The sequence below is a fragment of the Loxodonta africana genome, chromosome 2 (genome assembly GCF_030014295.1).
Source record: "Loxodonta africana isolate mLoxAfr1 chromosome 2, mLoxAfr1.hap2, whole genome shotgun sequence".
Classification (NCBI taxonomy): Eukaryota; Metazoa; Chordata; class Mammalia; order Proboscidea; family Elephantidae; genus Loxodonta; species Loxodonta africana.
The window spans coordinates 196,882,325-196,908,341 of record NC_087343.1 but is presented as its reverse complement, the minus strand read 5'-3'; the positions used below and the strand labels follow the sequence as shown (position 1 = coordinate 196,908,341).

The 26,017-nt window shown below is 38.8% G+C and overlaps 1 protein-coding gene across 8 annotated transcripts in view; it reads right to left on the bottom strand.

Annotated features, from left to right (window-relative positions):
• Positions 1 to 26,017, bottom strand: part of NSD1 (nuclear receptor binding SET domain protein 1) — a 209,389-nt gene that overhangs the window by 36,273 nt on the left and 147,099 nt on the right. For all 8 annotated transcript variants that reach the window (XM_023551797.2, XM_023551818.2, XM_003404684.4 and 5 more), the window contains 3 exons: positions 24,204 to 24,327; positions 18,430 to 18,630; positions 16,623 to 16,802 (listed from right to left, as the gene is read on the bottom strand). In XM_023551797.2, the coding sequence (XP_023407565.1) occupies positions 16,623 to 16,802; positions 18,430 to 18,630; positions 24,204 to 24,327 (505 nt within the window). The remainder of the gene's footprint in view (positions 1 to 16,622; positions 16,803 to 18,429; positions 18,631 to 24,203; positions 24,328 to 26,017) is intronic.

Sequence of the window (26,017 nt, the reverse complement as noted above, 5' to 3'; positions counted from 1 at the left end):
GCCCCTTAAAAGAAGCCCACTAAATATTCACTACTCTATTGTCTCCACCAAACCCATGTAAGCCCTAGCCTTGCTTCCCTTTTTTGAGTCAGTCTTTTGGGGAGGCTTAGATCCCCGCTGACTCCTTTTGCCTGACTCAAGCAAAATAAAGTTTGTCTTTCACATGTATTCTTAACTCGGGAGAAGACAAGAACCCTTTATATCAGATTGGCAATTGGTAACAAAATTTGGTGAGCCAGCCAGGAGACTAGTGGCTCAAATTGGCCCGCGGTTAGGGGACATAGACCAAAGGGACTGAGCCTTTACAACAGACCTCTACTCAGAGACAAGCAGCCGCCAGGACCTTTTTGTCTGGTGTCTCTTTGAAGAGGTAAGTTCAGGCGACACTCCCCCTTCAGTCCTCCTTCCCCCTTAAGCAACCTTTATTATCTTTTTTTTTTCCTGCATACCTTGTCTCCATTTCTTTTTCTCATTCTTGTCTTCTTCGTTCCTCTTTACACCGAATGACTTGCGAGCCCCAACGAAGGGGGCTTTCCAGTCGTTTGGCTTTCGAGAAAGGAGAACTGGGGACAAGGAGTGAGCCCTTGTTAGGGGCTGATCACCCCATATTGCAAGAGCACCCACTGCGTGGGTCGCGAACCCCATCAGAGGGTCACGGGGAGCATTCGGTAAATTGAGTGGGTGGTGAGCCTCCAATAAGAGGTGGAGGAGACTGCTCTAGAGCAGATTGCGTACCCCCAGCGGAAGGTCATGGAGAGCGCTCCAATAGTCTACTTCCTCGACTTTTTTCTTTCCTTTCATTTTTAAACTGCCCTCTCAGGAGGCCCTTCTATTGGTCTGTGGTACTCCAATTTTTTCCTCTCTTCTTTCCTGTTTCCACTGAATGGGTCGCAAGCCCCGAAACGGGGGTTCATGGAGAGCGTTCCAGTTGTTTGGCTCCCTCGAAAGAGTTTGGAGAAAAGGAGTGAGTCCTTGTTAGGGGCTGATCACCCCATATCTCAAGGGTGGGTCACGGACCTCGGACAGAGCCGTGGAGAGCGCCTGCTGAGTAGGACACAAACCCCATCAGAGGGTAGTGGAGAGCACTCGGTAAATCGAGGTCGCAAGCCTCCGATAAGAGGAGGCCGCGGAGAGCGCTTTGGAGTGGGTCATGAATCCCCAGCAGGAGGTCACAGAAAGTACTCTGGCAGTCTACTTCCTTGACCTTTTTTTTTTTCTTCTTTCGTTTTTAAACTATGCTTTGTCTTGGTGACTCTAGAGTTTTGGCAGGCATATGTGTGTGTGGCAGCCATTGTTTTTGTGTCTGGATGTTGTCTGGTTGGTACACCCTGCTTCTGGGGAATGGATGTAGAGGTCTCTGGACTGAGAGATTGAAACCCCTCCGTTTGGTACTGGAGATAAGAGGTATCACGAAAAGTGAAGTGGGGATTCAGATATTCCTAGTAATGTGTTAGACCTCACTAAGCCCTTTCTGACTTGTCCGGTCTGAGCGCTCTCTGTTTGTCTGATGTGTGACTGCGAGAGCTGTCTGGGAAGGTTGAGACTGCGAGATTATCTCAGTTGCCTCCGTCTGTGTCTTATTTTTTGTAAAGTGTGTCTTGCAGAGAAACTAACTGGTGAAGAGAAATTCAGGTTGAACTAGAATATGCTTGTTGAGACTCCTCAGAATTTACTGATTGGGCTGTTTACTGGACAATTGGCCATTTTTTGCTCTAGATGGTTTAAAAAAAAAAAGATAATTTTGTCTTAAAAGAAAAGTAACAGTTCTAGAGCAGGAGAAGAGAAATAAATTGTTATCTTTTGCGTTTCAAAATGTCTGGAATTGGGATGAATCCCTCCAGCCTCTAGTCTCCCTAGCTAAGAATTAGATTCATTTAAAAAATTGCTGAAGGACTTTGGTATTTACTGGGTAGATAGCCTTTCAAAATGCCTCTGCATGTAAATGAATCAGAATGGGCTAATCTTGTCTTCTACCTTGAGTTAAAAGGTAGGTAAAAAAAAAAAGGTAGGTAGGGTGAGGCAAAATCAGGCCTCCTTAGCCACCAGCCCTCAGCTGCCAAGGTCAAACAGAAATCACAATGAGATGGCCTGGAGAAATGTTTAATTAGTCAGTTGAATAGAAACCTTGAGGTTTCCAAAGCTGGTTGATAAAATTAGATTGGAAAAATATGAGAAATAGTAAAAGTTGAATGAAAATGTGGACTACTTAAAAAAAACTTTATTTCAACTAGTTATATTTTATGGTATACAGGCTTAAAATAATTTCTAAGATCTTTTAGGTAACTTACTGATGTAAAATTAAATCTGCTTCAAAGACAAAGGTTCAGTCTGTCATTAGAATAAGATTCCTGAGTCGAAAACCAAGCCACAGGGCTTTAAGAAAAAAGCTAAGGTTTTTATTTTAAGATCTTTGTGTTAAATAACTAAAGTATTGTTTCTTGGTAACTTAAGATAAACTCCTGACAAGTCTGAAAGCCAGGAAAATTTTTGTAAAGAAAAAGTGCTAGAAAGCTTTATTTAACATGTTGTAAATTACATAAGACATGTTGTTAAAATCATGAGCAGCGCCTGATTCTTTCTCTTTGGGTTAAAATTTATATGTTAGTATTTCCTCTTGTGTTTTTGCCTAATATTAGACAACAAACGCATAATATCATGTCATCTGAATTGCTAACTTGGTTGGAAATGTATTTATTTATTTTTTGAATCTAGCATCATTAAAGCCAATAATTTCATTGGAGAATTCACATCATTTACACCCATGAAGTCATTTTTGTTGCTGTTTAGGTATTTGGAGACTTGATGGTCTTGGTATGTTCTTGATATATCCTGACTATATGCTATCATATCTCAAGATTATTATATGTTACATCTGAAGTTCTTTAAAAACATGGTTCTAAAACTTTTTTTTTTAACTGATTTTATTTGGCCTTTGCGTTGCACTCGTAATTAATTTCTATCAGGTCTTTCACCATTAAGAATTATGTTTATAAATTAATCATGACCATATTAAGTTCTGTCATCTACAGATAAGTATTTACTTTCTGAAAACATTTGACCAGAATATCTCAACAAAAAAAGATGGACTATACTAGACCTATGAAAAGGACTGTGGCCAGACTCTATCAAAATTTCCAAAATTCTTATGCAAATGCTGATGGGTTCACAGACTGCAGTTGATCTGGTATCACATGGAACAGAAGTTAACTACATAAGGCTGAGTAAAGGATATGACAGTATGGGTTTTATGTGGGAATATTACTGAAGCCACTTTGAGGTAAACAATTGCCCAGATAAACTAACACGGCTATTTTTGCTCTGGGCATTGTGCTTTTTTTTCTTAAAGAACTCAGTCTGTTTTGAGAAACTGATTCCCAAGATCTGTAAATAGATTTATGTTTAGGGTAAATCAGTAATCAGTTTTATCAGTCTTCAAGACAATGTTACATAAAATACCTGTCTAATGTTTATAATCAAACTCTTACCCTCTTGCTATACAGAAAATTATGTATCTTAAGAAAACCAGGTTCTCAGAAGGGACTGATCTCACGAGTCAGACTCCATTTTGTCTTAGATAACACTTCTGTTTCTGAGAAAGTGACCCATGACTGTTAACAAGTGAACCAAGGAGGGGCAGCTTGCCTGCAGGGAAAACACTTACTATATTTTAGACAGATTAACTGGAGACCTCCAACATGAGAAGTCCATCCTGTATTACGTCGCTAATCGTGAATTCTCTGATGAAAACTTAGTTGTTGTATGTAAGTTTTTCTATATTTTCTGTTCTCTCTAGACAAACTTTGTGCGTTCCTTTTAGATATGTTTTTTATGTGATACATTCACCTATACTAGCTTAGATGATCCCTTTCCAACTGATAGTGAATTTATGTGGACAATTTCTTGTTTAAATTCCTGATAAATGCATAGATAGTATACCTTGGGAACTTCAAGATTATCTTTAGATATCCATAGTAAATATTAGAAAGGTAATGTTAAATTTGTTACCCATTGTAAAACTAGACCTAGGGGGAAAAAAAAAAGCCCACTGGTCCAATATTCAGGGTATGGTGGATAATTTTAATTCCTATTTAGAGTATATTTGAATTAGAAAAATCTTTAAAAAATTTATCAATCACTATGGGACAAATAACAGACTAGTTGCTAGTGGGATAGAAACACAACAGTGATCTCTGGCCTAATTAAGCCAAGGTGACATGACATAACAGAATAGCCTTAGATTTTTATTTATTGGTCCAAGAAAAGTGTAGTCTGTGCTATAATAAATACCTCTTCTTAAATAACACAAGAAAAGTAGAACACGTAGAATTGAACAAGCTACTTGGTTACACACTGTAACACCCTTAAAAACACCAGATTCATTGGGTTGGTTACTATCAAGAATAAGAACATGAGCTAGGTCACCATTGCAAGGGATAGTCCTGCTACTATTAGACATAATCAAACGTATCCTCTACTGTCTTACACATCTAAAGGGCAAAAGAAAAGCCTCGGGCTAAAATATATCTAAAATGTTGATGTCCACTGAGTCTGTGATTGATGAAAACTTTGCTCTTACTTAAGTTCCTGATGAAGAACCAAATGGTATCCGGTAGAAAGCCAGCACCGTGAGTTTAAAGAGCCTGCAGTGGCTGCGATCTAGGAGCTCAACTAAGTCCAGGTATTAATCATCAATGTGTTCCCTGTCCTTGAGCATAAGGAATATAACCCAGCTGGAGCTGGGCTCACATGGACTCACAAAGACACATCAACTGAGCCCTGAGATAAAGAAAATAGATGAGACAATTCTGAAAATCACCTTTTAGAGAACTTTGCATATAAAGCCAATCAAACAGAACACAAAAGACCTTCCACTCTTACCTTTTTTCTATTAGCATTTAGTAAACAGAAAAATTTGTTGGACCAATAAAACCCCCCAAATCCTAACAAACTGCCAGTCCCTAGAATTGATCCCGAGTGGCACTACTGTTCAAAAGAGGACATGAGTAGGCTGACGCATTATAGAAAGTCCTTACTACAAGGCCTTAAAACTGAGATACAAAAACAGAAAAACCTCTAAAAAAATTTATGAAGTAGTTCAGGGACCTAAAGAGAACCCCTCGGAGTTTCTCGAAAAAAAATTTTCAGGCCTTCTGGAGACACAGTGACATAGATCCTGAAGTCACTGAAAATCAGCGAATGGTTAATATCATCTTCATAGGACAAAGCTCTATAAATATCCAAAAAAAACTTCCATAAATTGGATAGAAGGGCAGACTGCAGCTGTGAAGATCGCCACACCTCCAGTCTCGGGGATGGGTGGTAACCAAAGAAAAATACAGGGGCCTGGCTTGCTGGTCAAGTATTTGAGTGTTATCTGGTCGGGTAAGACAAGAGTGATGCCTGAAGCTGTGATAAGGTCCACACCTACCTCCACCCAGAAACTGTGAAACAACCACAGGCATTTGTTGGGCTCCTAGGATATTGGTGCCTGTTCATACCCCATGTAGCCCACAGCCTACGGCCCCTATACAGGTTAGTGAAGAAAAAGTGAGACTAAAGTAAACAAAAAGATAGGGTGATAAAGTGATACATGAGGATAAAGGAGAAAAAAATGAGTGAGAGTGACAAAAACAGGCAAAGATTAGAGAGAAAGTGAGACTGGGGAGAGTTCTAGAAAGTGAGGGTGTGAGAAAGAGAGAGCCCATAAAAAAACAGAGACAGAAACATACAGAATGTTAAAAAAAAAAAAAAAAAGAAGAGTGTGAGATTGAGAAACAAAAGACAGGGAGGCCAAGGTATTTGGTAGATAGTGTGGAAGACACTCCCGTCTGTTACTTGGTTTCTACCCTTTTTGAGCCCTGTAGTTACTATACTTCTATTTCTGATTTTTGGGCCTTGTCTCCTCAAGCTTCTGATAAAGTCTGTGTCCTCTAGATTACAACACTTCCAAGATGATGCAGGGTTTCCTGCCCATTCCTGAAAGTGAGACTGCCAGACCTTACAAAACTTTAGACCAGACAGGGAGAGATTTCTACTCTGCCAAGCAGGCCAACAACCTGGTGTCAGCTTGAAGAAGTTACAGAAGAGACCTCTGCCCCAACACCCTCATAAAGAATCCTGAGTATGAAATCTCTCAGGGGGGATTGAGACAGATAGGGTTAACTGTGCTGGCCTGTGATGGCCAAAAAAAAAGAACTGTTAAAAGATTACCATCTAGAAGATGGGTAAACAGGAACCACACCCTGTCAACATGAGATAAGGCTGAAACAACCCATGAATTACTATCTCCTTCTTAGTGTTTTTCTAGTCCATTCCTTCTTAACAGGCTCCCGCATGCTCAGAAAGACAAAGTGGGGCCTCTGCTTAACCTTCCTTAGCCCTCTGAAGATGGTGATGTAGTACCAAAGATCAGTGTGCTTGGACTGTATCCCATAGTAAGTGATGCCAAGGGCTGCCGAGACGACTCCATCTTGAATATCAGCGAGTTCCAGCTTAGATTCCAGATGCCTGCACAACCTAGCAACCTAATTAGCACACACCTCCATTCTGAGAAATACCTGCCCTTGAAAGAAGCCCACTAAAATATTCATTACTCTATTGTCTCCACCAAACCCATATAAGCCCTAGCCTTGCTTCCCTTTTCCAGTCAGTCTTTTGGAGAAGCTTAGATCCCCGCTGACTTCTTTTGCTTGGCTCAAGCCAAATAAAGCTTGCTGAAGATAAAGTTTGTCTTTAATGTCTATTCTTACTCGGGAAAAGACAAGGGCCCTTTGTGTCAGATTGGCAATTGGTAACACTAAGTCTGTCTTTATGTTGAATTTGTAGGTAAGTCTGAACAGGTACACATGGTTCTTATTTAATGTCTGTTAGTCGAATATTTGTCTTAGCATGTAGTATATATTTTACCTTTCTATGCATATAAAACACTTAAGAAACACTTCAAAACCACGCAATGTTTTCATGCGCGTCACAAAGTAGTACATGCCATTATTACGAGCCATTGTATTTAACTTGGATTTTTTTTATGGCAGTCCCTTCTTAAGTACAAGTTGTCTGTAAGTCAGCCATTCGTAAGCCAAGAACTGCCTGTGAACAACCAAATCACATAAAGTTCTATTTTGCAGACTGTATTATAGACATTAAACAATGCATGACTGTACTAATAAATTACATAAAACAAAAAACAATAAATTACATAGAGAATATGAAAACATGAGAGAAAAATCAACAAAACAAGAAGTTCTTTGAAAATTTCATTAAAATTGACAAAACTTTAGCTAGGCAGACAAAATAAAAAGAGATACAAATAATATCTGAAATGAAAGTGGAAACATCACAACCGACCCTAAAAAATAAAGATCATAAGAGTATACTGTGAGCAATTATACAACGACAAATTAGATAACTTAGATGAAACGGACAAATTCCTAGAAACACATAAGCCACCTACATCAGTTCAAGAAAAAATATTAACAGACCCATAACAAGTGAAGAGATTGAGTCAGTAAATTTCCCAACAACAAAAAAGTCCTAGGCCATATAACTTCACTGGGGAGTTCTACCAAACATTTCAAGAAAAAGTGACACCAATTCTTCTTAAACTCTTCCAAAGAGGGAATACTTTCAGACATATGAGGACAGCATTTCCCTGATACAAAAGCCAAAGACATCACACACACACACACACACAAAAAAAACTACAGATCAATATCTCTGCCAAGTAGGGGCAAAAAATTCTCAAGAAAACACTACCAAAGCAAATTTAACATCATATTAAAGGAATTATACACCATGATCAATCGGGATTTATTCCAGGCATGCAGCGGTAGTTCAACATTAGAAAATCAATGTAATTAAAAAAAAAAAAAAAACCCACATTAATAGAACAAAGGAAAAGAACCACATGATCATCTCAACTGACACCAAAAAGGCATCTGACAAAATTCAACACTCGACAAAGTAGGAGTAGAAGGGAAATTACTCAGTACGGTAAAGGTCACTTATTGAAAACAGAGCCAACATCATACTCAGTGGAGAAAGGCTGAAAACGTTAAAATCTTAAAATCAAGAACCATATAATGATGCCCACTCTTGCCGCTGCTATTCAATACGTACTGGAAGTTCCAGCCAGAATTAGGCAAGATAAAGAAAAAACGTATTCAAATAGGGAAAGAAGAAGTAAAGCTATCCCTATTTGCGGATGACACAATCCTATACATAGAAAATTCCAAAGAATCCACAAGAAATTACTAGCCCTAATAAATAAATTCACGTAGTTGCAAGGTACACGGTCAACACATAAAAATCAGCTGGGGTTTCTACACAGAAGCAGTGAGCAATTTGAAAAGGAAATTAAGAAAACAATTCCACTTACAATAGCATCTAAAACAATAAGATACACCTAGGAATAAATTATAAAGAGAGGTAAAAGACTTGTACAGTGAAAACTATAAAACATTGCTGAAAGAAATGAAAGACAACTTAAATAAATGCAAAAACATTCTGTGTTAATGGATTAGAAGACTTAATATTGTTAAGATGTCAATACTACCCAAAGTGATCTACAGATTCAATGTTTTCCTTATCCAAATTCCACCAGCCTTCTTTTCAGAAATGAAAAAGCCAATTCTCAAATTCATATTTTTGCAAGGGGCTTTGAATAGCCAAAGTAATCTTAAAAAGACTAAATGGCAAGACTCATACTTCATGATTTCAAAGCATACTATCACATTTTTACCCAAATAACACGCAACGTCTACATTTGTCAATCGTGTAGAAGGCATGCATTATTTGTATAAAAATATGGTACGTAGGCTCTGGTAATCAAAACAGTCTGGGTACTGGTATAATAATAAACACACAGACCAATGGGATACAATTGAGAGTCCAGAAATAAACCCATGCATGTACGGCCAATTTATTTTCAACAAGGGTGCTAAGTCCATCCAATGGGAAAAAAATAGTCTTTCAACAAATAGTGCTGAGACGACTGAATATCCACATACAAGAACAATGAAGTTGGACCTTTACCGCATATGAAATTAAAAATGGATTAAAGAGCTAAAACTATAAAACTCTGGGAAGAAACACAGAGGTAAATCTTCATGACCTTGTTTTTGGCAATGGATTTTTAGATATGACACTAAAAGCATGAGCAATAAAGACAAAATAGATAAATTGGACTTTAACAAAACTAAAAACTTTTGTGCATCAAAGGACTTTATCAACAAAGTGAAGACACAACCTACAGAATGGGAGAAAATATTTGGGAATCATAAATCTGATAAAGGCTGAAATATCTAGAATAAATAAAGAACTCCTACAATTCAGCAATAAAAAGACAAAAAATAAAACAGGCAAAGGACTTGAATAATTTCACCAAAGAATATACACAAATGGCCAATAACCAAAAAACAAAAACAAAAAACCAAACCTGTTGCCACCGAGCTGATTCCGACTCACAGTGACTCTATAGGACAGAACAGAACTGCCCCACAGGGTTTCCAAGGCTGTAAATCTTTATGGAAGCAGACTGCCACATCTTTCTCCTGCAGAGTGCTTGTGGGATCAAACTATGAGCCTACTGGTTAGCAACCAAGCACTTTAACCACTGCACTACCAGGGCTCCTTTCATTGGTCATCGGGGAAATGCAAAACAAAACCATGAGATACCACTTCATATCTACTGATGACTATGATTAGAAAAACAGAAAATAACAAGTGTTGACAACGATGTGGAGAAATTGGAACCCTTATCTATTGTTAGTGGGACCATATAATGTGTGACTGCTGTGGAAAACAGAATGGCAGCTCCTCAAAATGACAAAGAATTACCATATAACAGCAATTCCATTCCTAGGTATATACCCAAAAAAACTGAAAGCAGGGACTCAGATTATTACACACCACTGTTCATTGTAGCATTATTCACAATAGCCAAAAGGTGGAAACAATGAAATGCCCATCAACAGGTGAATGGGTAAACAAAATGTGGTATATACATACAATGGAATATTATTCAGCCATAGAGAGAGATGAAGTCCTGATACTTGCTATGACATGGATGAAAACATGAATGAAATGAGCCAGACACAAAATGACAAACATTACATGATTCCACTTATATGAAGTATCTCGACTAGGCAAATACACAGTGACCAAAGTTTATTTGTGGTTACCGTGGGAGAGTGAGAGGGGAAAATGGGAGAGTTATTGCTTAATTTAAGAGGTGCGGACTTTCTGTTAAGGGTGATGAGGAACTAATATCCCTTACAGTGAGAAAAGTTTTTATTTAATCACTTCATCAATTCTTCTCTCTCTTTGTTTTCTCCTTTTACATTAATATTGATTTTTTTTAAAAAAGCAATTCCAGATCTACTTCCAGCATGACAGCATGAGGAGCTCTGCAAACCTGCTCCTCAATGAAACTAGTGAAAGTGCTAGAACCACAACCATTTTAAGTCTCTAGAAATGGTCTTAAGGACGAACAGCCAATGCAGTACCATCTATTCAAGAACATCTATGAAAATTCAGACAAAAAGACTAGCCTCTGTTGTATTTGAATAAAAACTGGTCCCTCTTTTCCCCTCCTGGCTCAGCAAAACAGACAATCCACTCCATATAGCTTTAGCCAAGAACAGAGGGCTCCCTCTCCCACCAGCTCCCAGCAGGAGGGCTTTCTTCCCTGGAGGTACAGGACAGCAGCTTTTCTCATCCAGCCTCCAGCTGCCAGTTGTTGGGACTGAGTCTTAGGCCAGTGTGCTTGAGAGGTGGGGGCTCCCTTCTCCCACCCAGCTGCGACTCATGGAATTTAGGCTTTACCTTGGGCGCAACATGCTGAGAAGACTGAGGCCCTGATCATCCTAGCCTCAGTTCCTTGGGGACTGGGGGGATTCCATTTTGGGAGAAGAGAGAGGACCTCAGGCTACTACCGCCCCTACTTCCACCCTCAACTTCCCCTAGAGCTCAGCTCCTAAAGCAGGGATGTCACTCAGAGAAAAACTTGGTATTGTTCCCACCTCCACAGCTCTGGATTAGAGAATTCTTCCCAGGGGGAGAAGCAGGTTTTAAAACAATAGCTCCTAATCTCTTCCCTGACTTCATTTGTAATAGAGTATGGATAAAATCAAACTTAAGGGAGTCCTCAACAACAATGGAGGTTGTAGTAAAAGGAAACTGGGAGAAGATTTAAGATACACGATAAATTGTTGGTGCAGTGGTTAAAGTGCCTGGTTGTTAACTAAAAAGTTGGTGGTTCAAACCCGCCAGCTACTCTGTGGGAGAAAGATGTGGCAGCGTGCTTCCATAAAGATTCCCAAACCCAACCCAGTGCCGCTGAGTCGATTTTAACTCACAGCTACCCTATAGGACAGCGTAGAACTGCCCCAAAGAGTTTCCAAGGAGCGCCTGGTGGATTCAAACTGCCAACCCTTTGGTTAGCAGCTGTAGCAATTAACCACTATGCCACCAAGGTTTCCTCCATAGAGATTACAGCCTTGAAAACCCAATGAAGCAGTTCTACTAGGTCCTATAGGATGCTATGAGTTGGAATCACTGGAAGGCAGTGGGTGGGTTAGTTTCCAGGAGAGAACTGGGAAACAAGTAAACTGGAAAGAGGCCTCTGGGGTCAGATAACAAACACTGACCTCAGAAACAATTTCTTCCAAGAACACAAAATTTGATTGGTTCAGTTGGCCAAGCAGTTTATACCCCAGGACACTGTTGAAAACAAATGCGTAATCAGGCAATTGGAGGTCCTTGGCAGCTGAGTGTGGGTAGGGAAGGAGGGGAATAGAGCCCTACCAAACCACTGCCATCCCAGGGTAAATGTGGACATACTCAAGGCTGCCCTCCTTGAGGAACAACAGTGGCTTAAGACAATGAGAGGGGAAAGAGACTTCACTAAAATAATCTTGCCAGTCACTAAACAAAATAACAAGCCCCGAAAAGCAGAGGAGGACCAGTACCCAGAGTTATATTATCTAAAATGTCCAGTTTCCAAAAAAAAAAAAAAAAAAATGAGGCAAACAAAGAATATGGAAAGTAGGATCCATACACAGGAGGAAAAAGTAGGCAACAGAAACTGCCTGTGAGGCGAATCATATATTCAATTTAAGAGACAAAGATTGCAAAATAGACATTACAAATATAACTGAACTAAAGAATATCATGACTAAAGAAGGGAGATATGATGACAATGTCACATCAAACAGAACATCAATACAGAGACAGGAATTATTAAAAGAACCAAATGGATATTTGAGTTCAAAAGCACTATAACTGAAAGAAAAAAATTCACTAGAGGGCCTCAACAGATTTGAACTAGCTGAAGACAGACTAAGGAAACTTAATGATAGATTGGTAAAGATTATGCATGCTGAAGAACACAGAGAAAACAGAATGAAAAAAGTGAAGAGTCTCAGAAATGTGGGATATATTAAGTGCACCAACATTCAATAGAAGTACTACAAGTAGGAGAAAGAGAAAGAAGCAGAAAAGATATTAGAAGAAACAATGGCTGAAAACTTGACAAATTTATTTGGGGGTGGAATAATAGCCCTACACATCCAGGAAGCTCAATGAACTTCCAATAGGATAAATATAAAGAGATTCACAAACAGACCCATCATAGTAAAAATGCTGAACTCAAAGACAAGAACAGAATCTTGAAAGCAACAAAAGAAAAACGATTCTTTCCATAAAAGAGAACCCCAATAAGATTAACAGTTGCCTTCTCAGCAGAAACAATGGAGACCAATAAGCAAGTGGAAAAACATATTGTTATCTGTCATCCCACCGTATGTCATGTAAGAATCCTATGTCCAGCCAAGCTATCTTTTAAAAATGAAGGAAGAATAAGCACTTTCCCAGATGAAGTGCAGACTTACAAAAAGTATTTTTTAAAGTTTTTCAGGCTGAAAACACGAGTGCAGATAGTAACTCTAATCCAGAAGCAAAAAAAAACACTGATGAAGATAATTACAAAAAAATTTTAAATGCATATTTTTCCCCCTTTCTTCCCTTAACTGATTTAAAAACACTTGTATAAAATATTGTGTCAAAACTTAACAGAGAAGTGAAAAGTGGGGATTATGGATTCTGATTTGATTATATATCAGGAAATTTGTTATCAGGAAAAAAATGAATTAAAATGTTATACTAAAAACATTCAATTAAAACAAAGAAAGGTAGTTTGGACAAATAGACGGCAAAACAACATGTGATATATAGAAAGCAAAAAGTAAAATGGCAAGTGTAAATCCAACTATATTAATAACAGCATTAAATGGGAATAGATTGAACAATCTAATCAAAACACAAGGATAATTTTCCAAATAAAAGAACATGATCCAACTAGATATTGTCCACAGGAGACACAGTTTAGATTCAAAGCTACAAGTAGATTGAAGGTAAAAGAATAGAAAAAAGATATATCAAGCAAATAGCAACTACAAGAAACCAGAAGCGGCTATACTAAGATCAGACAAAATACTTTAAAACGAGAAAAAATTACTAAAAATAAAACAAACCTCATAAGTTTAAAAGGATAGAAGAAATAAAAGTATATTCTCTGACCACAATGGAATGACATTAGAAATCAACAGCAGAAAATTTTTAAAAAACTCATAAATACGTAGAAATTAAACACACTCCTAAATAACTGAGGGGTTAACAAGAAATCACAAGAGATTTTAGAAAATATCTGGAGATAGATAAAAATAAGGGATGTAGTGAAAGCAGTGCTTAGGAAGAAATTTACAGCTGTAAACATCTATTTAAACAAGAAGATCTCAAATCAATAGCCTAATTTTCTACCTGGAGACAGTGGTAAAAGAAGAGCCAATTAAATCTAAAGCAACGAAAAGGAAAAATTACATACAGTGGAGATTAATGAAGTAGAGAATAGAAAAACACAGAAAAGAACTGACAAAATTCAAGTTTAGATTGAGCAAAATAAAGAGAAAAGACTGAAGTTACTGGATTCTGAAATGACCAAAAGAAAAAAGGTGGGGAGCAGGGGTGGAGAGACAGAAATAACTAAAATCAGAAATGAAAGTAGGAATATTACTATCATCCTTACACAAATAAAAAGGAATACTGTGAACAACTGCATGCAAACAAACTAAATAACTCAGATGAAACAGACAAATTCATAGAAAGACATAAACTACTGAAATGGACTCTAGAAGAAAAAGAAATTCTTACAAATCTCATTCTACAGAACAATATCCCCTATTATAGATGCAAAAAAATCAACAATCTAGCAAACCAAATGCCAACAGTATAAAAATGGACTATATACCATGTCAAGTAAAACTGACCCCAGGAAGGCAAAAGCAGTTGAACAAAAGAAATCAATGTAATATGTAACATTAACACAACTGTCTTAGTCATCTACTGCTGCTATATAGAAGCACCACAAGTAGGTGGTTTTAACAAACAGAAGTTTGTTCTCTCACAGCCTAGTAGACTAGAAGTCCAAGTTCAGGGCATCAGCTCCAGGAGAAGGCATTCTCTCTGTCAGCTCTGGAGGAAGGTCCCTGTCATCAATCTTCCCCTGGTTGAGGAGTCTCTCAGCACAGGGAACCTGGGTCCAAAGGATTTGCTATTCTCCTGGCTCTTGTTTCGTACTGGTATGAGGTCCCCATTCTCTCTTTTATATCTCCAAAGAGATCAGCTCAAGACAAAATCCAATCTTGTAGATTGAGTCCTGCCTCTTTAACATTAACTGCTCCTATCCCGCCGCATTAACATCACAGAGGGTAGGATTTACAACACATAGGAAAATCTCATTAGATGACAAAATGATGGACAATCACACTACAGTGGAAATCACAGCCTAGCCAAAATGATACACATATTTTTGGATGACACAATTCAACCCATGAGAACAACATACCAAAAGAACCACAGGATCATCTCAATTGATTCAGAAAAGGTATCTGACAAAATCCAAGGCCTTTTCATAAAACAAAACTTAACAAATCAGGAAGAGAAGAGACCATCTACGTGATAAACGGCATGTATGAAAAACTCACTGCTAATATCATACTCAATGGTGAAAGACTGAAAGATTTCTTCTTACGAAAAGGAACAAGACAAGGATCCCTGATTTCACCACTACAATTCAACACCGTACCAGAGGTTCCAGCCAGAGCAATTAGACAAGAAAAAGAAATGAGACATCCAAATCAGAATAAACCAAACCTGTTGCGAGGCAATTCCGAAACATAGTGAACCTATAGGACAGAGTAGGGCTGCCCCATGGGGTTTCCAAGGCTGTAATCTTTATGGAAGCAGAGCGCCACGTCTTCCTCCCACACAGTGGCTGGTGGGTTCAAACTGCTAACCCTTTGGTTAGCAGCCAAGCACTTAACCACTATGCCACCAGGGCACCTTAAAAGAATAAAATATCTAGGAATAAATTTAATAAGGGAGATGAAAGACCTGTACACTGAAAACTATGAAACTGGAAAGAAATTAAAAATGGACTGGAAGACTTAATATTGTTAAGATGTCAATACTAGCCAAAGCAATCTACATGTTTAACACAATCCCTATCAAAATTTCAACAGTCTCTTTTGCAGAAATGGAAATGCCAATCTTCGTATTTATATGGAATTGCAAGGGGCCCTGATTAGCCAAAGCAATCTTGAAAAAGAACAACAAAGTAGGAGGACTCACAGGGCTACAGTAATCTAGTGGTACTGGTATGAGGGGAAACATATACCAATGGAATAGAACTGAGAATCTAGAAATAAACCCATACATTTATGTCCTAACTGATTTTCAACAAGGATGCTAAGTCCACTCAGTAGGAAAAGAAAATGTAATCTCTTCAATAAATGGTGCTGGGACAACTGAATTTCTAAATGCAAATGAATAAAGCTGGACATACATCTCACCAAAAAAAAAAAAATCAACTCAAAAATGGATCAACAACGTAAATGTAAGGATTAAAACCTTGAAATTCTTAGAGCAACAACACATAGGGATAATGCTGAGATACCTAGTTTTTGACAACAGATTCTTAGATATGACACCAAAAGCATGAACAACAAAAGACAAAATAAATAAAATGGACTTCATCAAATTTATTATCTGTGAATACCTATGAATATTCTAAAAACCTTTGTATTTTACATTTTAAGTAGATGAATTATATGCTATGTGAATTATTTCTGAATAAAGTTGTTTAAAAATATATTAATTGTGCTTTGATCCCATTTTCTAGAGTTGTCAACATCCAGATATCTATTTTTACATCCGCTTTTATACAAAGATTTCTAGAGTAATACCACTTAATATTAGCAATGATTGTTTCTGACAGTGGGATTTGGGGTGATTTCTTTCTTTCTTTCTCTGCCCTTTTCTGTATTGCTCAACTGTTTATCATTTTAATAAAAATAAAGTCATTATTCAAAATAACAAAAATAAAACCTCTCCCTACTGGAGAGCTTAAAAAGCAAACTAAAAAACTGTCGCTGTGTTGTCATTAATTCAGGAGATCACTTCCTAATATTTCTTCTACTGGCAATGTGAAGAAAAATATGTTTGTTGCAATTAAAATATTGTACTAATTCCTTTTTAGCCTACTCATATAGTAAGAAATGATGTCTTACCTTCTGAGCACACAAAACACCAGCTAACATTAACATGCTCATGATTTCGACAACCCCGCCTAGGGGTAAAGTGATTAGGGCAGATGATACTATTAGATGCAAGGATCTTTGACCCAGCAGCCAAGCAAAAGTCATTGGCATGGTATGCCACAGGGCAGCGAACACAGCGCATCAGGCGACCTGAAAATATGAAAAACGGTAAAACCAGGGAGGAGCAAAAACAAATAAACACCAAAGGGATTAAATATAAAAACGTGAATGGTCGTTCAAGTCTATTTGCTAACATAGAGAAAATGTCACAACTAGCAGGGAGCATCACTGGCACCATGATTTTGAACACCCAGCCTACCATGGAAACTTCATACGGGAACTATGGGATAAATATCCAGAAGGAGTCAGATCCCATAATTGTATGCAGCTGTCTTCACCAAGGAAAGCCCTACTCAAACCACTGCCCTGATTCCTAGGTAACCTGGAATTAGTTCCAGACTAAATGAGTGGCGAGGAGGAGGGTTACAGGCATCACAACAAAAGACCAGCTGGGGGGAACACTAGTGCCTGTTTTTCCTGCCTGGTACAGATTTAAGATTCTTGAAACCTCTTTCAGGTGAATGAGCATCTCCACCCTTTTAAAACAAAATAATCCTTGTCATATACCTCACCAACTAAAAACTATTACCAAACCATGTAAATACCATCTAGAAACTCAATCAAAAAAGAGAAGGTAGGTGATGGGTTAAATTGCAATTTCAATAAAGCACATTGAAATTATTATACTCAGAACTGATGTGACCTATTAAAAACAAATAAACCCATTACTATCAAGTCAATTCTGACTCATAGTGACTCCACAGAACAGAGTAGAACTGCCCCATAGGGTTTCCAAGGCGGTAATCTTTATGGACGCAGACTGCCACATCTTTCTCCTGAAGAGTGACTGGTGGGTTTGAACTGCCGACCCTTTGGTTAGCAGCCAAGAGCTTAATCGATAAGTCACCAGGACTCCCTGATGAGACCTGTAGGGCCAAGAAATCACCTTACAAAAGGTAGTGCCAATCAGATTAAGAGAAAAGTCAACACTGCTAAATTTTGTCTGCTCAACCCCCTACTGGCGAGGTAGAGGCTCTCTTGCACACAAATAGTATAGGCACAGTATTTGGCTTTTAGGAAAATCAGTAATGGGCCCGCTATCATGGAACAGAAAAAAAAAAAAAAAACTGATTATGTACCTAATGAGAAGAGATTTCAAAATTTGAGTTTATCTATACCTACAGCCAGTTTTGGAAACCTCCACTCTCAATCTAACTATGAGCAGAAAAAAGTTTCCAGGACAGGAACTTCCATTTTAAAATATAACATAAATCAACACAAAACAAAAATGTCAGTTCTGTACTGGCAGGCATTTCTGAATGGCATCACATCTAACAACAATAGATTTAAGGGCCCACAGAAGAATACACTCTGGTCTTCTAATTTAGAGGTTTTCTATCTCCATCTTTTCTCTCCCTCCCCTCAAAAAGGTAGAGGAAGTAGGGAGGAGAGGCCGTGCAGTAGAACACTTCTGCAAACCAAATCTCATATGAAATCCAAATTTATAATTACCACATAACCTCAGGACTCCAAAGAACACAATGCAGTGACTGCTGAGCTAGACATTAAACTCCTCCTCTCTCCTACACACAATGTTGGTACCTTAACTAACAAAAGCTACAGAAAAACCTTGAGGATACATGCCAGACTGCATATGAATATATCTACTGCCAATGAAACCAAGGAAACTAAGACAGGTCTAAATAGAAACCCATACCTTTAGATGCAGTAACACTGGCTGGATTAGCAGCATGGCAGGTTATACAGATGTGAAGGGAGCACCGGAAGCCCTTGTTTTGCATGACAGTGGGTGGGTATTTCTGGACACACTCTTCATGATAAAATTTTCCACACAAGGGCAGAAGGCACCTTTTAACATCTTCCCCACTCTGTTTACATACAAAACAGGTATGGATTCCTGAGAAACAAACAAAGTAACAAATTAATACCAATTCAAAAATTAACCCTATGTTAAGCCATTATGTGAAAAGTTAGTGAGGAACTTTATAATGGATTACTAGGCTGAGAAAATCCAATTCCAAAGAACAATGTTAGTATCGCTGTAAGAAGGACAATCTGAGGTTACATACTTGGTGATGTGAAGCAACAGGAAGTACACACGTCACCTACAAAGCACTCTCATCAAAAGAAAAAACTGTACCTAAATTTAATTCATCCTCTTAACTTAAGTACAAGTTTACAGAAAAAAATGGAGGATAGGGGAACGGGGTCATACAGTCACTCTAAGGATACAGTCAATCGAATCTAGAATGTGGAAAATTAAACGGAACAAGTAAACCTAACAACAATGTGGGTTGTCACTCCAGTCTATTTGCTAACATACAGAAAATGTCACAAATAGAGGGAAGCACCACCGGGACCATGATCTTACACCCAACCCACCAAATCCACTGCCATAGAGTCAATTCCAACTCACAGAGATCCCACAGGGTTTCCAAGGCTGTAAATCTCTACGAAAGCAGACTGCCACATCTTTATTCCACAGAGCAGCTGATGGTTTTGACCTTTCGATTAGCAATCGATCGCTTTAACTACTGCACCACCAAAGCTCATTTTATTTTTTTATTGTGCTTTAAGTGAAAGTTTACAGATCAAGTCAGTCTCTCATATAAAAATTTATATACACCTTGCTATATACTCTTAGTTGCTCTCCCCCTAATGGGACAGCACACTCCTTCTCTCTACCCTGTATTCCCGTATCCATTCAGCCAGCTTCTGTCCCCCTCTTCTTTCTTATCTCCTCTCTAGAAAGAAGCTGCCCACATAGTCTCATGTGCCTACTTGGGCCAAGAAGCTCACTCCTCACCGATATCATTTTCTATCTTATATAGTCCAGTCCAATCCCTGTCTAAAGAGTTGCTTTGGGAATGGTTCCCGTCTTGAGCTAATATAGAAGGTCTGGAGACCATGACCTCCGGGGTCCTTCTAGTCTCAGTCAGACCATTAAGTCTGGTCTTTGTACAAGAATTTGAGGTCTGCATCCAACTGCTCTCCTGCTCCAGCAGGTATTCTCTGTTATGTTCCCTGTCAGGGCAGTCTTCGATTGTAGCTGGGCACCATCTAGTTCTTCTGGTCTCAGGCTGATGTAGTCTCTGATTTATGTAGCCCTTTCTGTCTCTTGGGCTCATAATTACCTTGTGTCTTTGATGTTCTTCATTCTCCTTTGCTCCAGGTGGGTTGAGACCAATTGATGCATCTTAGATGGCTGCCTGCTAGGATTTGAGACTCCAGACACAGGGCTCCTTTTAAATACTGAACCCACCATGAATGCTTCATAAGGGAACTATGTGATAAATCTCCAAAGCAGGAAGGGGACAAGGGGGAAGAGTGTTTTTGTATATTAAGAGAAATATAAAAAAATAATAATGCATATATCTTAATTAGATCTTGATTCAAAACGACTGTAAACAGGCATCTTTGAGACAAATGAGAAAATCTGAAAATGCTCTGGGTAACAGATGGCACATAGGAGCTAATGTAAAATTTTGCTACATGTTAGATACGTTTCATAAAAGTATATCTGTTAGAGAGGACTTTTGAAATATATGAATAAAATGATACGATGTTAGAGGCAAAAAGTTAATAACTACTGAAGCTAAGTAATGGATGCACGGGGTTTCTTTACACTTTTTCCTCAAGTTCTGAGTGTCTGAGGACTTCAGTAATAATAATAATAAAGAAATTCACCTCTCTGAGAGGCAGTACAGGTAAGGGAAAGAACCCAGAGTGAGAGGCAGGGGGACCTGGTCCTCTATCTTGCCTCTTGTATTTGTTGGAAACTGGAGTTTATTCAAATCGCCTCACCTCATCTTCAAACACTGAGATCATCCAACTGATAAAAATTTTGGAAAAAAATTAAAAAATATTATTTGTACAGAAGCAAACCATTGCTGAATAGCTGGCAGCTATTACTAAACTTGAGCGACCTAAATTTTTTTTTTTTTTTGGGTTTGATCATGGACGCTAAGTGACGCATGACTCTCTCTCTCTATGTGTGTGTATGTTGTTGTTGTTGTTTGGTGCCAAGTGAGTTGGTTCCAACTCATAGCGACCTCAAGTACAATAGAACAAAACACTGACCAGTCCTGTGCCATCCTCAAACAATCGTTGTTATGCTTAAGCCCACTGTTGCAGCCACTGTGTTAATCCTTCTCACTGAGGGTCTTCCTCTTTTTCGCTGACCCCCTACTTTAGCAAACATGATGTCCTTCTCCAGGGACTGATCCCTCCAGACAACATGTCCAAAGTATGTGAGACATAGTATTGCCATCATTGCTTCTAAGGAGCATTCCGGTTGTACTTCTTACAAGTCAGATTTGTTTGTTCTTTTGGCAGACATGGTATACTCAATATTCCTCTCCAACACAATTCACAGGCATCAATTTTTCGGTCTTTCTTATTCATCGTCCAACTCTCACATGCATAAGAGGCAACTGAAAACACCATGGCTTGGGTCAGGCACACCTTGGTTTTCAAGGTGACATTTTTGCTTTTCAACACTTTAAAGAGGTCTTTTGCAGCAGATTTGCCCAATGCAATGTATCTTTTGACTTCCTGACTGCTGCTTCCATAGGTGTTGACTGTGGATCCAAATAAAATGAAACCCTTGACAACTTCAATCTTTTCTCCATTTATCATGATGTTGCTTATTGGTCTGGTTGTGAGGATTTTTGTTTTCTTTACGTTGAGATGTAATTCATACCGAAGGCTGTGGTCTTTGATTTTCATCAGTAAGTGCTTCAAGTCCTTTTCACTTTCAGCAAGGCAAGTTGTATCAGCTGCATAACATAAGTTGTTAATGAGTCTTCCTACAATCTTGATGCCCCATTTTTCTTCGTATGGTCCAGATTCTCGGATTATTTGCTCACCATATAGACTGAATAGTTATTGTGAAGGATACAACCTTGACAAACATCCCTATTGACTTTAAACCACTCAGTATCCCCCTGTTCTGTTTAAGCAACTGCCTCTTGATCTATGTAGAGGTTCCTCATGAGCATGATTAAGTGTTCTGGAATTCCCATTCTTTGCAATGTTACCCATAATTTGTTATGATTCACACAGTCAAATGCCTCTGCATAGTCAATAAAACACAGGTAAGCATCTTTCTGGTATTCCCTGCTTTCAGCCAGGGTCCATCTGACATCAGCAATGACATTCCTGGTTCTGAGTCCTCTTCTGAATCCGACTTGAATTCTGGCAGTTCCCTGTCAATATAATGCTTTGTGTGTGTGTATGTATGTCAAAACTTATCGAAGTGTACACTTTAAACAAGTGCAGTTCACTGCCTGTCAATTACACAACAAAGCTTGTTTGAAAAAGGAATGAACTACTGATACACACATCGACGTGATGAATATCGAAAACATTATGCTAAGTGAAAGAAGTCAAACACAAAAGACTATATGCTGTTAGAGTCCATTTCTATAAAACTCTAGAAAAGATAAATCTAATCTCTTGTAACAGAAAGCAGATAGATCAGTGTTTGCCTGGAACTGGGGATGGGGGTGGTGAGGGCTGACTGAGATGCAAAGCACAAGGGAACTTTTGGATGATGGTAAAGTTCTATATGTTCATTGGCTGTAGTTATTTGGTTGTCTAAATTTATCAAAAGCCATCAAAATGTACGCTTAAAATGGGTATATTACACTTCAATAAAGTTGATTAAAAAAGGAGAACAGCCTCACCTTACATTAACCCGTCTTAAGAGCATTACATCATAATAAAAATAGCAAACAAGACTGGCAAAACTGGAACACTGGCACAAAAGGCAAGGAAACCTTTTTAACATTGAGATAGTGGAGTCATGCACTTACCTGGAAGTTTTTTTCTAAATTTCATATTCAGGGGTACATGGCACTATTTCCCATAATGATCAAAAAGCCCAACTGGGCAGAAGGCAAAATAACCTCACAACTATCTTTTTCCAGCTGTTGTTCTCACACTGTTGAAATGGCTGCATAAAAATGAAATAACTGTCCCAACAGATTGGGGTTCTCACTATGACCCAGTGCAGATTTCACATGTATTTACAGACATGAGTTAATAGTCTCTTGTTTACCACAGGGGCTACTAAAAGCCTATATACTCTTCCCATCATTTTCACCAATCCAAGAAAAAACATCCTCAACTTCCTTACTCTACCTCCCAATTCAACGATACAGTCCACTGTCATGGCTAGCTTTGCTTCTCTTCTGAGACTATCCTCTCTAATCCTCTGTGACTGTGTACTCTATTTATTATTCCCTCTTCTACTGCAGAAATGTATTACTCTACACTGGTTCTTAACTTTCATCCTACGAACACTCAACATCTTTTTCCCCCGACCCTATAATATCCCCCATTAACTATTGCCCTCCTTTCCTTTGTAGTCAACCTTCTTTGAGTAGTATACACTGCTGGGCATTCACCCTCAAGACTGGTCTATTCTGTCTCTAATATACCAAACACTGCTGGCAAACAGTCCAGCATTTTCTCAATGTTAAATACAACAGCCTCTTTTCACTCCAGAATCTCCTTAGTCCTTTGACACACCTGCTCCCGCTGAGGATACTCGACTCCATGACTTCATGGATATTCTTTGACTAGCCCCTTCTCCCTCTCCAGTAGTTCGTTGCAAGTGGGTATCCCTCGGTACCGTCCTTGGCCTGCGTAAGATCTATACTGTCAGCCCTGCATTCTTCACTGTTTACACGCTATGACTCCCACACATTACGCTGAAAAAAGGAACACTCTCCTCAGCACACCTTGTGAGGTGCTTCACGGCCTGGTCTCAGCTGGCCATTCCCAGTGTCAGGCCCAATCTGTACACTGTAACTCTCCCCAAATGTATTTTTTTTATGGTAAATATTTTTATTGAAATATGATATACATATAGAAAAGTGCACAAATTCTAAGTGTACAGCTTCATGAATAATCATGACTGAACACACTCGTGTTATCACCACCCAGATCAAGAAATATAAAACATCGGCAGGAACCCAGAAGTCCTCACCTTGTACTCTTCTCAGTTGCTACCTATGCCTCTTCCCCAAAATAACATAAATTCTAACCACACTGATCTATACTCTCTAGTCCCCAAATACTTCATACACTTTCATTACTGGTCCTTCTGTCCTTCTCACCACACCAATTTGTTTCTCTCTTAAAGCTAAACTCAAATATCTTCCCCTGTAACATAAGCTCATCTCTGTTCACTCGCTACTTTAAATGTATCTCCATTACAATGCTTTTCACACTACATTATGCTATCCACTTACTATTCACTTGGTATGATTTTTCAGGACAGGAGCCACACCACTCCATTTTTGTGTCCATAGCAACTAGCTGGGTGTTGCCATAAAATAACACCTCCAATAAACATTTAGTTTTTTTTTTCCCCCCCAAGAAACTTAAAACTCAAACCTCCTTTGGAAAGGTAGCAGCCAAGCTCTTAACTACTGCACCACCAGGGCTCCATATCTACTTTACCTGTGCGACATTCATTGCAGATAAATTTTCCTCTTGGCATCTCAGTTAACCCAAGGCACTCCAGGTGGAACGCCCCACAGCACTGAGCCTCACACAACAGCAGCTCGCCCAGTTTCTCACAGTTCTGTTAAGAGAAAGAAAACATCTGGGTATAGAAAAGGTTTTTTAAAAAACTCCAAGCAGAAGGCCCTCACGAGGACAAAGATTAAGCAGCTGCTTGCCAGAAATAAGAAATCCCACCCATTCACTCAACCAATAGTTAATGATTATCTCCTGTATGCCAGGTACCACACAGTCCCTGGCTCTGTTAGTTCTTATATTCTAGGGGTAGAATATACAATCAAGCAAATAAGCAAACAGGAAAGATATTAGATAGCGGTAAGTACTAGGTAGAGAGTTCAAATAGCTACTTTGGATTGGGTGATTGGCGATGGCCTCTCAAACTGTGCTCTGAGCTGAGCTCTGAGTAACAAACCAGCCATGGGGAGATCTGAGGGAAGGAGAAGGAAGACAGCAAATACAAAAGCCCAGAGCCAGAAACAACCATGGCATACTTGAGAATCAGCAAGACAGCCAGTTATCACTGGAGTAAAGTGAACAAAGGTTAAAAGTGATAGAAGATGAGGTGAGAGACAGGCAGGCAAGGGCTGGACTTACAGTGTAACAAATTATGGCAGAATTGCAAAGCGGTACCATTAGAGGGCTTTACCAAGGGAAGGCTCAAATCAGGTGACCGTTTTTTAAAAAAGATCCCTCTGACAGAGTCACAGGCAAGAACAGAAGAGACAAAACAGGAGGATACTGCAGTGGTTCAAGCCACTGGACTTGGGTCATAACAATCCCCCAAAGAACTCCTACTAAGGTCTCAGCAACCCCTTAAAATATGAAACCTTTCCTAGATGATCTCTCCTAGGACACGTCATCACCCAAGACACATCAAACCAAAAACCAAACCCGTTGCCGCAGAGTCAATTCCAACTCACAGCGCCCTACAGAACAGAACAGAACTGCCCCATAAGATTTCCAAAGAATGAATGATGGATTCGAACTGCTGACCTTCTGGTTAGCAGCCGAGCTCTTAACCACTGCACCATAGGGCTCCCACCTAAACAGGGACTTAGAAAATAAGGATCTGGGTCTGTTACTCTGAAGAAATTATTAGAATTACAAAAATTCTATAAATTCAGAACGCATGTTTCTTTTCACCACTCTAACACCCTGCCTTGTTGACCTATGGTGATTTGCAGAAAAATGCTTTAAAAAAATGAAAGGAAGGAAGGAAAAAAAACTTTATACTTATTCTGGAATACATGAAAGGGTAAGGACACCAGGCAAGTTCTACTATCTTTAGGAACCCAAAGAAAGAGAACAGATCTAGACTACTTAAAAACATCAAAGCTGAAATAAACAAATGAGTAGGAGAGCTGTGGGTAGAAAGGCCAGTGAGGCAGCCTGGGATTTAGAGGGAACCTCAGAGCCTTAATCAACCTGTAGTCGTCTTGCTCCCTGCTGTCCCATTATCCACTACTCACACATAAAAACTGACAAAAGACATTAATGTTATTAAGTACTTTGCTTTGTATATTCAGAGTGCCAGAGATATCAGTTTTCATGTATAATAAACAAATTCACTGTTATCACTTAAATAGGAAAACTTCAATGATAGTAAATTGAGAATAAGTTTTTCAAATTAACCAAATGCTATGAGATACTTGAATTTAAGAAGGTGCTATTAATAATTATACCAGCACAAGCAGCTTTAAACAAAGACTTGCCCAGTCAAGCCAGGACCATAAGGTTATAAGGTTACCCGA